The sequence below is a fragment of the Fulvia fulva genome, chromosome 4, assembly GCF_020509005.1.
Source record: "Fulvia fulva chromosome 4, complete sequence".
In the NCBI taxonomy this organism is placed as follows: domain Eukaryota; kingdom Fungi; phylum Ascomycota; class Dothideomycetes; order Mycosphaerellales; family Mycosphaerellaceae; genus Fulvia; species Fulvia fulva.
Window position 1 is genome coordinate 5583853 of NC_063015.1, and position 14494 is coordinate 5598346.

Genomic DNA, 14494 nt, shown 5'->3' on the forward strand with positions numbered 1-14494 from the left:
GACAATGCTGTATCGACGAACCAGTCACGTCTTGCTCAATGGCTGTCTCGACTGATTCTACTTACGGTTTCACAGTTGCAGGGTAAAGATAGTAAGCATCGCATCAGCTCTCTGAAAACTCTAATCAAGTCATCCTTCTCTAAATTAGACAAATGCACGTTCTTAGTAGAGCGAGAGACTTCATAACAGTAGCACGCGAGATTTTCCAGCTCTTTGTCCAGCTTGTCAAGCTCATCACCCGTTCGTCCAACTGTGCGTCCCAGACGTTCGTCCAGCTCATCGACCAGCAAGCGGTCCAGCTCGGATGTACTTCCATTACCGCGGCGACCAGCGAACCAATTGCCTTCGTTTCTGGCGCAGGTCGCTCGAGAAGATTGGAGGTTTGTAGATGTTCGCCGAAGAAAAGGACAGACGCCGTGTCCCTTTGGAGTCTGCACGGGCTCTGAATACGTGAGTACCATGTCGCCGTCACAGAGCGGCATTCCAGTCAGGCACAGAGTCCAAGATTACCACCTGGCGCCAGCCTGGTGGCAGGTTCGATGGTTTGGTGTAATCATATGTGTATCATGTGCGTCCAATCAGTGATCGCGCGTCTGAAGCTCCACTGGTTCGAAGAGAACCATCTTCAAGGACGACAATGGTTTGCGGGCACCGGTGAGCAGGAACGTCTGCTTCGCACGGGTCGTGCGACCATGCGATTTGATGAGAAACAGTTGGATCCGAGGCAGACGGGAATATAGCTAGTCTTAAACTTCACCGAATGGGGAACCCATAGAGAGCATGTGACAGCTACGCACGGTAGCTGCTCGGTGACCGATCGTAGAGCATGTAACGTTTCGTGTTTCGCGAGACCTGTTAAATCTTCAAGGCGTATGAGGTTCGTAGATACACAACAGTGAGAATGCTTTCCTGGTGGCGTAATGTCGATAGTAGATGTACCGGGGCCTCGAAAGATGTCGCAGGCATCTGCGATGATCTCTATAGCTAGCAAAAAAATCAGATGGCACAGCTTAGTATGAGTATAGGGACTTCTCTTCGTTATGTTGTTCGACTACTACAGTTTGCGAGGTATCGTATACGCATCTCCCGCATCGTATGTCTATTAGTTGATATTTGTGAATAGAAGACCTAGCACATGATGTTCTGGTGTCAGTCATTCATTCGCTGGAAAGTGACAATAGATTGTCTTGGCACTTGTACTAACACACCCAACGCCTCATAACTTCGCCTTCTGCTACTTCCACGCTCCATCACCAGTCCGAAATTATCCATCCACGCGCAAAAATGGAGAGTCAACCACCGCCTCCAACGCGCCCCTTCGACCCGACACCAAAACCAGGCTTCCCAGTGCTGCCAGCCCATATCGGCCGCAGCGCATACACCATCGGACGCGAACAAGCCATGATCGGAGGCGTTCCTCGAGCTGAGCTCCACGCTTCGATCATGCAAGACGCAGACAACTCGATGTACAGGTACAGGAAGATGCAGAAGCGCATTGAAGGTGTGTCCAGCCATCGCACGAGGCAAGAGAGACTCAGACTGACATTGACAGACGAGCAGAAGAGTCGCGACGACGATGCAGATTCGGAAGACGGTCTGGACGACCTCGAAGAGCTGGAGCGCAGAATTGAGGCTGGAGACGAAGGCGATGATCTAGAGGATATCGCCGCTTTCGAACGCGCTCCGACGCCACGCATGGCATCTCCAATGGAAGAAGGCATGGACTCAGCTGCCTCAGGACCGTCTCCACCTCCTCGCATAGCCCCAGTCTCTCGCTTCCTGCCGAACCTCGACTTCTCAGGCGACGCATACGACCCTCGAGACTACGACGCGACGCCACAGTCGGATGATGGATCTGATCGGACCGAGTGGGATGGAGAGCAGCAAGGTTCGAAAGATAAGGAGGCAAGCAAGAAGCGCAGCGCTGGAGCTTCAGATGCAGGACATGTGCCCAAGCGTAAGAAGAGGGCACCTCGCGGGTACAAGACTTTGAAGTCTGGCGAGGTTGTGCCATCGACTCGGAAGCGTAATCGAAAGGTGAAGGGGGAGGAGAAGGTGGTTGAAGAGGATAGCGTGATGAAGGATGCAGAGCAGGTTGAGGAGTAGGACGATACGATGGAGGTTGAGAGCTCGTAGGAAGGAGGTATACTTCTAGTATGCGCGATGAGAGGTGTGGGATCCAGAAGGGCGATGGTTTTGGGCTGAGCAGCGGTGACGTCGAGACATCGCATTTCCTTGTAGCGTAGCAGCCTCGGGCAGCACCTTCAGCATGTACTACAACCACCCTACCATCGGCAGCCTCCCTAGGCAAGTTCTTTGCTCCTTTCATCACGGGGACACTATCTTATGCCGCAGTCTCGTAGATGCAATGTACCTTGGTCATAAGGTCCTTGAAGTCGATGTAGTGATCAGCGTAGTAGTAGAAGATCAGCTTCTGGGGATTCCACTAGCACTCGACATCGAGGAATCTCCGTCTATCGGTGCAAGTGAGGCACACTCAACTAACAAGTACGCTTTGCGTTTGTAAGAAGCCGAGTTGCCAGGGTTGAAGTGGAAGTCATGTGCAGTGGGATGGATCTCGTACGAGGAGAAGTCATCGAAGCTCTCGTGGATCATGCCAGCAGAGCCTGGAAGGCCGTTGAATTGTTAGACGGTGCTGAGATCGCCAGTAGCAGCGCCATCAGCTGCAGTGAAGTCGAACTGCGGCTTGTTCTGGAGCTGCGGGTCGTTGATCTGGCCGAAGTCGTTGGTGGTGAAGGCGGCAGCATCTTGAGCCCGAAGTCGTGGACGAAACGCTTGTTGCTCACTGGACTCAGGTCAATGAAGCTTTTGCTTGGCATGGTGCCTTGCATGGTAGCTGCGGCGGCTGAAACTGGCTGTCCATCTTCTCCAAACATGGTGTTGCTCGTGGCGTTGGGTGTTGAGTGGCATCTCTGGGAGTTGGCAACTTGATCGCGCCAGCCGAATCTTTCTCTCAAGTTCATGCAGGATCCTCTTCATTCGATCTCCATATCAACGACCCTTGTAGCGATTGTAAATTGCGTGCTCGCCATCTGCGGCACTATTCTGCCGGAGCCGTCTGACTAATGCCTACCACGGTCGAATGCTTCGTGCGAAAGCTTCAATGAGACCTCCTCATGGCTATAGCAGCGCGCTATTTTTCCAGGTGAGCAGCTTCACTGACAGAGCCTTGATCGAAGCGGTGAAGTTTGGTGTTCAGGGCTCGGCAACGCGTTCTGGCATTCGAACACCCGCCTTGGTTGGAGTCAGTGCGCTTGCAGCTTCTCTTTCCACTTTCCTAGTCCAACAGTCTGCCCACTTGCTCTACAGCTTGACGTAGACGCCACCTATGGTATCAATTGACATCGTGTTGGCCCCAGCGCGAAGTAAGCACCAGAACATCAATTGGAGCTTCTATTCCACATCTCCGCCAACTTCGATGCAACAACGATCGATGATGTCCCCCGTGGCCTTCGAAGCACCACTACGAGTGTGGCGTCCTACTGACGTTGATGGTACGCAAACATAGCAGTGCATGTACAACAGCCCTTCGAGGTATCGTCAGTGGTGTAGCAGCCTCGTCACCGCGCTACCTAGAGGCAGGTACGAGATTGTTGCGCTGTACCTGCGCGGGACTCTTATGAACGTGTCCCAAGTCCTATACCGTAGCTGGGAGGTTCAATGGTGCGTTCGGTTAATGGCGCGAGTTGTGACTGCTGTGGTCAAAGGCTTCCGTCTTTTCAGGTTGCGTCAAAATCGCGAGCGCCGCTGTGGTTGCGATCTGGTATGCACGTCCGCGACGCCAGCTATCTTTCGTTACGTCTGCTTGCTCTGTAGCCTCGCGTGTTTATCCCGTATGGCGAGATGGCGAAGATAGCCGCCGTGGACGGCGATTGGACGAGCGACGCGTCGAGCGCTAGGATTTGGCAAAATCGAAGATCTTTTTCCAGCGGCATCGTCCTTGTGGGCATGTTCTTGGTGGCCGCGTGGTTGGCATCGCGTATCAGGCCGTCCATCCTCTTTCTCATGTTGTTCCTGCATCTGCGCCCTTGGCCTGACTCGCCTCTTGTCCCTGACTCGACCTCCACTACACGTCGGTCGACCACCTCAGCGATATGAATGGTCTCGAGGATATATGATCACGCTCAACCCCATTGCAGAGATCATCGGGTCGTGAGGTTGGGTGCTGGAGGAAAATGGTCGAGCATCGGGAACGAGTGGCAGATGGCGAATGGCGAACGACATGTTGTCATTACTTTGCACTTCATGGCCTCTGCTATAAAAGCGTTGGAGTTTCGTCGCAGGAGATGTCGCTTTGTCGGTCCACGATGCTGAGTGCCGGAGGCATTCAAAGGGAGCTCACAATCGAATAGTCGCAAGGACCGACTCACGGCTCTCGAGAATCAGAACAGTCGGAAGAGGATATGGATGCCTATCGGAGTACTAGAAAGTGATGCAATGCTTGAGTCCTCTCAAGTCTCTTGCAGTCGGTGGCGATGCCGGCCACAAGCCGCCCCAGGCAGAGCGATGTTGGGCAAGCAGAATGGAACTTCTACTCAGGCTGATACTCTTAGCAGTGATGAGATTCCACAACTCACAGACACGAGAGTGTTCCATCGAAGGCTATCTAGTAACACTGGTATCATTGTAACCTTCTCCTCTCTCCCTCCTGGCTCTCCCCATCGTCAGACCTCCGCTCAGCACCCTCGCCGCCTCCCAGCAACGCACTAGACCAACCTCGTCGATATGACGACACTCTCATAGCAAAGTGATAGACAACGAAACCCCCTGCTCATTGATGGAGCTCCCCTCGCACGCCGTAGGCTCGCCTATATAAGCCCAGCTCCCCTCCCAGGAAGACCCTCTTCCTTCCTTCTTCATACTTTCGCGCATTCGCCGTAGTGGTGGCTGCCCGGTCGGGTCTGAACTGACAAGCTTGGCGCTGTTAGATGAGAAGGTCCTCACGCCACCTTTGGGCCTAAGGCACCCAACCCGGCACAATTTTTGTTGGCAAACCGGTTCTTCGAACCACTATTCTTTTCATCATTGCATTGGCGCAGGCTGGTGGGTGGAGAAGAGGCTGCAGTTGTTGATGATGGTCTTATGTGCGATTTTGTCTGCGTTCTTTCACTCTCGAAATCCGGTGTGTGACTTGTGATTCTTCTCCGCCGCGTCACGCCACCTCCATACCACAACACCATCATCAACACTCGAGAGCCTCTTTGTCTCCCCCAGCCGATGATGGCAGACACTACTGATGCCGCGCTGATGCGCAGATTGGTGCTGTCCTGGGCCTTCACCCCACCCGACCGAATCAGCCGTTGTGCTGACAGCAAGATCTTCCGCCGACTGCAGACATGGCGACCGTACTGCGCGATTCCTCTGTTCTTTTGCGCCATCAGCGTGCTCGTCCGCTGTATCCTCGACTTCACCAACGGTGCTTCTATGCCGCTCGTCGCTACTTGGTCTTTGTTAAGCCTCTATCTCTTCTGTCTGGCAGCCTACTGCTAGGGGCGTTGCACGCTACACTATGCAAGAGACTGGGTACCATACGAGATCGGATACAACATCACAAAGCTGCGGCACAATCTTCGTCAACTCTGCTGTAAAGCAACGCGTACCTCAGTCGTAGCTCCCGCCACAACTCCAGGCCCAGCCGTTCAAGCCTGCCTCGCCATCACAGAACTCCTGGAGCAGATCTTGAGCCATCTGCCGTCGAATGACCTCTTACTCGCACAGAGAGTCTCTCGAACCTTTCAACAGACCATCCACGAGTCCCCAAGCCTTCAGCAAGCATTGTTCTTCCGCGCAAAGCTCTACAACTAGCCTATCCCCAAAGCGGGATACAGACACGAACATGAGCATTGGACAGAGCATGTGGAGATCAACCACCTGTATATCACCAAGGCAGCGAACAGCCAATGGTCATGGCGGTTAATGGTGAACAACCACGACTCAAGATATCGAGAAGAAGGCTTCGCCTTGAACATCCTCTGGAATAAGATGCGCAAGGCGATGTTTTGGAGACCAGCGCCACTATACTTGCCAGATCTGCTCATTAACACGAAATCGAACTCTCCAACAAGAGTCATGACGGTTAATATACTCGTACCTGACCGCAAGACTGCACACACCATTCTAGGAAAGTCGCTAGCGACCGGCTCATGGGGAAGAATGTACCTGACAGACCCTTGCCCCCCGATCCGCCTTCGAGTCGCGTACTTCATACATCGACAGGGCGTATATGATGAACTCCACACCAACTACGGCAAAGTCTACCGAAGCAGCCTGGAGGCTGAAATGGCGGACGTGTCGATGCAGGTAGCTCTCGTGAAGCCATGCACGATCGGCACTATGTGGAGACTGGCGGCAAAGATGGCACTACAGGACAAGTACATTCGTGACAAGATCACGGTACAGCAAAGATTGGGACGTTGCATTGAGGCAAGGGAAGATGGAAGGAACTTTGGTGAGATTGAGCTGGAAGACATGAGCAAGGAGAGGGATGGTTTCACGTTTGAGGAGTGGCAGCTGAGGGTGCATTGTCGTAGTAAGATGATCAAGAAGATGCAGAAGGCGGTGACGGATCGATATGCTGAAGCAATGGCGTAGAAAATGGTAATCGCTAATGTCTCTTGTTATGATTCTGCGACACCTGTCAACAGGACTGTCTTTCGCAGTCTCACTTCAGCAAACTTGCAGTCCGAATGAAATCAAGTAATATACCTTTTCCAATGTCGATCAGAATTCGATCGCCATGCTTACTTCCTAGCATCTGTACACGCTCGTCACAACTCCATGTACCCCAGACTTTAATGTACTTTGTATATAAGCCCATTGACTTCTCGAGTGAATGGCGTAGATTTTGGTGAACAAGATGGAGCTGATTGAATCTCGACCCACAACACTCGACACGCTAGCAGAGCCGATAAATATCGCCCGCTGCTTCGCCTTCTGTCTTGCTCCTCCATCAACACCACACCTCGTTCTTTAACTTTCAGACTACAGACTCTGCACCACCACAAAGTCGTACAAGAACATCTCCCAAGAACAATACGCCTTTAACACACAGAACTATCACCCTCACACCGTCCAGCAGCGTCAACATGCCTGCTTTCCAGATCTTCCAACAAGCCACAGGCTACGACTTCGAAGAGCTCAAGACAGCTCTCAAGATGCTCGCAGTCGAAGACGCCGCCTCTGTGGACGCAAGCATCACCACCGTCCCTGTTTCCCCTCACACTACCGCAGAGCAGAAGAAAGAGCGGGAGGTCAAGTTCGAGGCTGCCGCTGCTCGCCTGCACGACATCTGCCTGCAGCGCAAGAAGTTCGACAAGCTTTACGACAGCAACGTCGTCGTCGAGGTTTCGACAGATACTCTTGAGCATGTCGAGGTCGTCGTGATTTCGGGCGCGCAGCACAGTGTTAGCAACGGGAAGGGCGCTGTCGGTACTGGGCCACTGCCAGAGGCCTCAGGTATGGCGAAGGAGGAAGCCAAGCGCGTCTTGATTCGAGCAAAGCAGAACTTCTACAACATCTGCCTTGCACAAGCTACCGAAGCTCGCCATCAGCTTGATTCGGCTGTTCAAGGCGCGATCAAAAATCAGGACGCAGATTCGGAGGCCACCACTTCCATCGAGAGCGGCGAGGAGTCGGGATCGGATGAAGAGCCAGAGACGACCATGGAAATGTTCATGGGCAAAGTCGACGCGGTCAGCGAGCTGCCGAGTAAGAAGAGCGAGGACAGGAAGCAGTTCTGGAATGACCTCATCATCAACGACTTGCTCCTGATGAAGGACACCGACGAGGGCAAGCAGGGCACCTATAGCCTGCGCCTACTTCCGCGACTCCCCGTCGTGTCGGTCGCCTTCGACAAGGAGAAGATCCGTCCGGTCGTCACCGTCACGATCGATAACGAGGACGATGCCGACTACCTGGCTGGCCAGGCCTTAGAGAACGGCCATCAGATGTACTTCACCACACCTGCTATTCCAACGCACCTCAAATTCATCAACTCCTGCACGTCGCCCAACTTTCCAGAGTTCAAGAACATCAAAGCTGAGGTCGAAATCGCACCAGCCCACTGGCGGGACATTGCGGTATGCGCGGGGGTCCTGCTGGGCGAGAGCAAACGGCCAGACGTGGAGACTAAGCAGACTTGGAAAGCGACCACCAGCCCAGTCGCCATCGAGGAGGCAGTCAGTAGCGGGATCTACAATGCCGCCACTCTGCCTCGTGCTGTGAGATTGATGAGGACTAATGCGGTCTTCACGCGAGTGTAAGATCAATCGCTAAGGAACGACAACAACACGAGGGACGCACGGGGGGCTGAGGTCATTTCAGCATGGCGTACACACTGGGGCAAGGGAGTATTTGGCAGGTCCAATGCTGGAACACCGTACGCGCATAATCAATATGCAGTTGGGTTGGAGAGCCCTGGCTCAGTGCCCGTAACATATACGAGAGCAATGAGATGGAACAACGGTTTACTGTATTCTGCTATCTTCCCATGTTGTGACAGCCGTTCTCACGTCATTCCGGGCGTTCCCTGTCTTCGGCGGATGCTTCTATAGACGGATAAAATCGACAGACCTTTCATGTGCAGTTGCTGTGTGGATTAATCCTGTGCTACCCGCCTGCCATCGAAATTTGGCACGTGAAAGCGACAGTCGCGGGTGAATATCGGCAAACCTCACAAGCGTTCATTCTGTATCCTAAAGTCCATACATCAATTGTAGCCCACACACACATCGCTCGCGTTTCTCTTCACACGGCACAATACCCGACTCCAACATATCATTCTCGCTTCGCGCATAGCAATCCTTTCACCACAAAGCTTTTGTTCAGCTGCGGCTTTGATAAACACACGACAAAGAACATCCTGCGCCTTTTCCTCCAGACAAAAACGCGACTGTACAATAATCACCCGCACCACCATCACTCCCAACAATCCACCTCCGACACAAACACCGCCACCATGCCTTTCGTCGACAACAAGACCTTCCTCGTCGTCCAGTCCAACGACACCGAACAAATCCTCCAAATCATCGAGCGCGCCGTCGGCTACGAGCTTCACACCGCCGGCATCAATGACATCAACAAGCTCGACGAATCCACCTGTCAAGCAGAGCACGACGCGGCCATTGCCGCTATCAACCACCACCACGACGTCCTCTACCAGCGCGGCGTCAACTCGGGCCTGAAGGGCGTTTGCCAACTCGGTGTCGGCGACATGAAGCAGTTTGAGATCGAGGAAGGCTCGGATACTCTCAAGCGTATCGTGGCTCTGATCGAGCAGATTGCGAAGACGAGTCTCTGGAAGGAGAGCGGGCTGCGTGGTGCTGAGGCGCCGAGTAATGGGGACGTGTTTGGGACGAGCAAGAAGGCAAAGGAGGGCGCGTTGATTGCTGCGTTGCAGGTTTATTGGGATGCGCTGAGGGTGAAGGCTTGGGAGATGGCGGAGAAGGAGAAGAATGAGGATGGGGGTGAGAAGAGCGGAGAGGGTGAGGGTGAGGGTACTTCTGGTGGGAAGGAGGAGGAGCGCGATCCGGAGGATCTGGCGCTGAGCTCGGAGGATGAGGTGTAGAGTGGAGGCCCCAGCAGCTGGTGGCATGGCTTCGGCGCCTGTCTGTGAAGCAGAAGTTGCGAGTAGCGGTTCAATATGATGGCTTGTGATTTCTGTTCTATATCGTAGGCCTGCCGTGGCGCTCGGAACCGCTTCATGCTATGGTGAACACTCCATGCTTTAGTGTTACTTGCTACTCATGGCGCCCCTCGCCGTTTAGGGTTCCAATCACCTGCACGTAAGCCTGTCAGTCTGCTCCATTTCAATTGTTTACAGCATTAAAACGTGATCATGCATTCCTTCGCCTCAGACGCTCACATACAGTTCCAGAAAAACCTTACTCATCAATCAATCAAAGGGCTTGTGGTGAAATGGTATCACACTCCTGGGTTCATTTGTGTCGCTTTGCGGACTGAAGCCGCGAACGTTATTCGTTTGCAGATGGTTCCTCGTCTATGAACTTGCCTTCACATACAGCGCCATGGACTCACACTGCAGATCGGAACAGTTGAAGAGTGAGCAACTTCTAATTTTCCAACAGTCTTCGAAGATACGGGAAAGGTGTGCAAGCACACCAGTAATCCAGGAGAGAACGTCGGTTCGATTCCGACCTTGCCCAGTATTATCATTTTTTTGCCGGCTTAGACAACTTCAAATGACTTCGAATGGAGTGGTCCTTGGTTGGTCGAATGCCAATTGTTGGCATCTGTCGATCTGTCCGTTATCGAACAAGATCTTTCACACAGTCGTCAAAGCGGTAAGGTCACTTGATGTAGAGACGTGTATGGGTTTGGTCGAGCATACGTTTTGCGGACTGACAAAGTCCCAATGGCATTCGTGTCCAATACTTCGTGACTGGAATTCATGGCCGGGTCACCATTCCCCACATGCCTTGAGCAAGAAAGGATTTGCTACTGACCATAGACTTGTTCCCCTGGACGATAGAGGACCCTTCAATTCAGCAAGCTACTGATCCTCTCTGAAACCGGCATGGACTGTCACTGATACATGATGCAGCGACCTGAATATCCCAATCGCAAGGTCCAGCCGTTCTGAACGAGACAGTCTTTTCTTTTTCCTAAATATATTCACAGAGATTCAACTTTTGAAGCAACTTCTGTATCCTGCCAGGTGGAATGACGCTCATTACTATGCCAATCGAAGGAAGATAAGGGCTGTGCAGGTCAATCATGCCACTCAGTCTAGGCTTGAAACCGGCTGAATCCGTTGCGACCCACCGTATTCAGCACGATGACGGCCTAATTCGCTTCGACTTCGACCTTGCTCAGCATTACCATCTTGGCCGGTCGAAGCTTCTCGTTGCGGTGTTAGTGAGTGCCTGACGTATCGTCCGTTCGCATCCCCTGTTTGACTTACACTGTCACTCAGCACTATCTCAGCATAGGATCTGGCGAATTTTAATGCTTCAGATATAGATGTAAGTATATCAGGCCGAAAAACCTTTTTGAGAACGTACTCTAGATGCATTGCAGGTGCATGTCTTTCAGCTCTATGCCAGGCAAAGATCACATGCAAACGTCTTCTCGAGGTGGAAACAACATTATTGGTGCCGCGTATCACGTCCTGTAGCAAAACATTGAAGTCGGGTCGGATCATCACGCCGCTCTGCTAACCCGTTGTCGCCGCAGCGTGTGCATACCGTTTGAGCTCCCCGTACAACATTTCTCATTCGTGCATCCATTGGGCTCAGTCAGCCACTGTCTCCATCAGACTTGATATTCTCCATATGCACATTCGGTCCTTTGTAGGCCTCGTATCGATGTCCAATGTGCCCTTTACTCCCATTAGACAGATTCTGCCGTCCTGCCTTTCTCATTGAACACGCCTCCTATGTACATGCTAATCGTCATCTAGGCCTTCTATCCTGATATCCTGACCGCATGCTTCCTCTGCTGCCTATCGAAGTCCTCCTAGTCTATCTCGTCATCGGATCCAGGCCAGGTCTGACTCTGTCGCGACTCCATGTGCTTGGTACGACGTCGATTGGCTTGGTCGTACCCAGTCCGATCAACGACCATGAGATCCTCGTCCTCATCTTCGACATCAGCATCTCCAGCAGGTTGAGGCCGCGAGCCTGCTGCAGCGCTTCCGGAAGGCCCTTAATAAGCTGTCTGGGCTTTGCCCTCCTTCGGCACAGCTTTCGACACTAGTGTGTCCCTAGCAGCCTTCAAGTCAGCAATGCTTGCTGAACGTACGAAGTTGCCGAGTATTGCGCTCCACAGCGTCGGTTCTGGTGGTAGTGTGATCTTGGACTTGCTGTCGCGCGGCACAGCGTTCGACAACAGCGTGTCTCTCGCAGCCTCCAGCTCAAGAGTGCTGGCTGTTTTCACGAATGTATCGAGGCTTTCACTCCACTCAGCGGGTGCCGATGGTCGCATGCCGTTCGACTTGTCCTGAGCCGGCAGGACTTCCCACAACAACGCGCGCCTAGCCGCCTTCAGCTCATCAGTGCTGGCTGTCTTCAGGAATCTGGTGAGGTCCTCACTCCATGCAACAGGCTCTGAAGTCTCGGTTCTGTCTCTCTTTGTCTTCTTGAATAACGGGGCACTCGCTTCGTCTAGGTCCGCACCTGATCGCTTCTTGCTGCCAGAAGCGAGAGATGTTGCGCTTGGTGTCAGGCCTTGCGGGTGACCGCGTTGTGATGTAGACTGCTTGAGAGCCTCCAGCTCTGCAAGTATACCCTTCTCCGTGAAGGAACGATCCATGATCGTGATGCCATGGCCGTTCATAGCGGGATCTCCGGAGACCAACAGACGATAGCCCATGCTATGGTAGGAGGCTCAGAGTGCTGCCTCGATGGTCAGTCGAGGCTTGGGCGCGAGTCCTATGGCATGGCGCTCCGTGGCAACCTCGTCATACACGTGGGCGAAGGCAGCTGACGACAGAAAGACATACCCAGTGTATGCATGCTCCTTTGGCGCATGAGCGACTGCAGCCAAGAATGTGAACATGCACCACTTCGACAGGCCCTTGCCGCGGAATGGTTTCTCGAGCATGCAATCCTGTATTGCGAGGAATTGCCGAGCAGCAGGCATCGACTGACGCACCCGATCGAGGTCTTCGCCAACTCGCAGACTGCCGTCCTTCTCGTAGTACATTTGAGCGTAGCGCTCAACCTCTGACACCTTGTGTCCTCCATGTGCGTGGCGGGTAAGGTCCCTCCGCTTGCACCGCTTCGGTTGAAGTAGCTCTCCAATCCAACGCTCTTGGCATTTGTCGTTGAGGACGTTCTTGTCGATACGGATGGCGATTCCATATCCAACCTCCAGAGAAGCCTCCCCAGTACGCTCGAGCCGGAACCCCACCCCGTAGTCCCGACAAGACTTGAAGTTTTGGTGCTCGGATATTGTCAGCTCGGCCTTGACTGTCCAGATCTTGCCGTCGAATGGGAGTCCTTCGGCAACAAACTCCGTCGTGGCCAGAGTAGCACCCTCTGGAGGTGCGGCGATATCCTCTATCGCACCCTGGTCCTGCTCGAGGTTGTTCTCTTCCTCATCTTCGTCTTCATCTGCCTCAAGATAAGACGACACTGGTGCGGAAGTCCTCGCTGCATACCGGCTTGTTGCAGTCCTACGATCAGGCCTGCGAGGCTGATACTCCTCGTCCAAGTCTTCATCAACCTCGACGGGCCTTGAAGGCTGGGCTTTGGGGGGGCCTGCTGTCAACGAGGAAGGGATCACTGGTCGTCGTGGGGCTGCGCCAGTGGCCGGTCGCTGAGATCGCCCTCGAGTGTGCTCGATGCATTGGTCTGCCTTGCGACCTGCACTGACACAAATCCCACATGGGTGGCCGCCATCGCACTTCTTGTGCTGCAGGTTGCAGAACTCGCATTTTCGTCGCAAGGTCGACGTCATAGCTGCGTGTTCTGGTCTCCTTCTCTGTAGAGGTCATGTTAGCAAGCAATCAGGTAAGACTCGAGTAAAGTAGAGTCGAGTATGCTGTCTATGGAACTTTGTGTATATGTGCTAGAAATAAGGGTGTATCGAAGTATGTGAGGGGCGATGGCACAGGGCTCGCAAGACTAGATGGGAGATATGGCTTACCTTTGAGGTTGTTTGTGCTCGGAGCGAAGTGGCTGCAGGTATGTCTCTGAGTGCTGGTACAACTCGAGACGACAGCGAGGGAATGTCGTGGAGGTCTGTCTCGGATGTAGGCACTGTTGCCGGTAAGTCGTCAATTGTTTTGGAAGGCTTCGTGTTGCAGGAGCAATGAGAGAGAAATGTGAGACATGTGCGCGACGCGTCGTGTGTTGCGTTGGCGAGATGAATCCCTCTCGTGAAGTTGAGGTGGGAAAGTTCGCGTTCGAGATGCAAAACACGGCCATTCATCTCGTGAGTCTTGGCACTCGCTTCTTCCTAGAGTCGTCCTGGCCATTCACTTTGCGAACCACATCTCTCACCACTGCTAGAGTCGTGAGACAGCATACGTGTGCGGGATTGTCTTTGCGCAGGCCGAGTTGGTACACTCAGATTGTGCCACCAGCAACGGCTCATTACACCTATCAACATCATCATGGCGGCTTGTTGGAAGTAGAGCCCGAGGTCCACCCTTTAATAGCGCAGAGATGTAGGCCTAACCCAGAAAGCTAGCACGAGGCGAGCGGTAGGTACATACTGCTTCTCCATGAATATTACTCCTTGTGTAAATCTGATCACAAGGTCGTGAGACCCGCAGCTTGTCATGCCAATCGAAATCAGAGGCTTGTGTTTCCATTCAAGATGAATCGACAATACAGTACACGCTCGGCCCGCCGGCCAACATACCATGCTTTGAACATAATAGTGACTGTGCGAAACGGATGGATATGATCGCTTGTTCATAGAGGCCATGCTACATCCGTTGTGTCGAACAGGATCTCCTGCCAATTTGCGCACCCTCTGACACTTGAACCCTATTGCCTCCGGAAAA

The 14494-nt window shown here is 53.1% G+C and overlaps 5 protein-coding genes across 5 annotated transcripts; 4 read left to right on the plus strand and 1 right to left on the minus strand.

The window, feature by feature from the left end:
- Window positions 1–1284: 1284 nt before the first annotated feature.
- On the plus strand, window positions 1285–2106 carry CLAFUR5_05229 (uncharacterized protein; the record flags this gene model as incomplete). The annotated part of the gene is made up of 2 exons (XM_047904377.1): window positions 1285–1501; window positions 1553–2106. The coding sequence occupies 2 exons, from the start codon at window positions 1285–1287 to the stop codon at window positions 2104–2106; spliced, it is 771 nt and encodes a 256-aa protein (XP_047760709.1).
- A 3831-nt stretch (window positions 2107–5937) lies between these two features.
- CLAFUR5_05230 (uncharacterized protein) lies at window positions 5938–6612 on the plus strand (the record flags this gene model as incomplete). The annotated part of the gene is made up of 1 exon (XM_047904378.1): window positions 5938–6612. One exon carries the CDS (start codon window positions 5938–5940, stop codon window positions 6610–6612), a length of 675 nt encoding a protein of 224 aa, XP_047761456.1.
- A 494-nt stretch (window positions 6613–7106) lies between these two features.
- CLAFUR5_05231 (uncharacterized protein) lies at window positions 7107–8282 on the plus strand (the record flags this gene model as incomplete). The annotated part of the gene is made up of 1 exon (XM_047904379.1): window positions 7107–8282. The coding sequence occupies one exon, from the start codon at window positions 7107–7109 to the stop codon at window positions 8280–8282; it is 1176 nt and encodes a 391-aa protein (XP_047761457.1).
- Window positions 8283–8977: 695 nt separating this feature from the next.
- On the plus strand, window positions 8978–9586 carry CLAFUR5_05232 (uncharacterized protein; the record flags this gene model as incomplete). The annotated part of the gene is made up of 1 exon (XM_047904380.1): window positions 8978–9586. The coding sequence occupies one exon, from the start codon at window positions 8978–8980 to the stop codon at window positions 9584–9586; it is 609 nt and encodes a 202-aa protein (XP_047761454.1).
- A 2099-nt stretch (window positions 9587–11685) lies between these two features.
- Window positions 11686–13440, minus strand: CLAFUR5_05233 (uncharacterized protein; the record flags this gene model as incomplete). Its single annotated transcript, XM_047904381.1, has 2 exons — window positions 11686–12352; window positions 12482–13440. The coding sequence occupies 2 exons, from the start codon at window positions 13438–13440 to the stop codon at window positions 11686–11688; spliced, it is 1626 nt and encodes a 541-aa protein (XP_047761455.1).
- Window positions 13441–14494: the final 1054 nt, after the last annotated feature.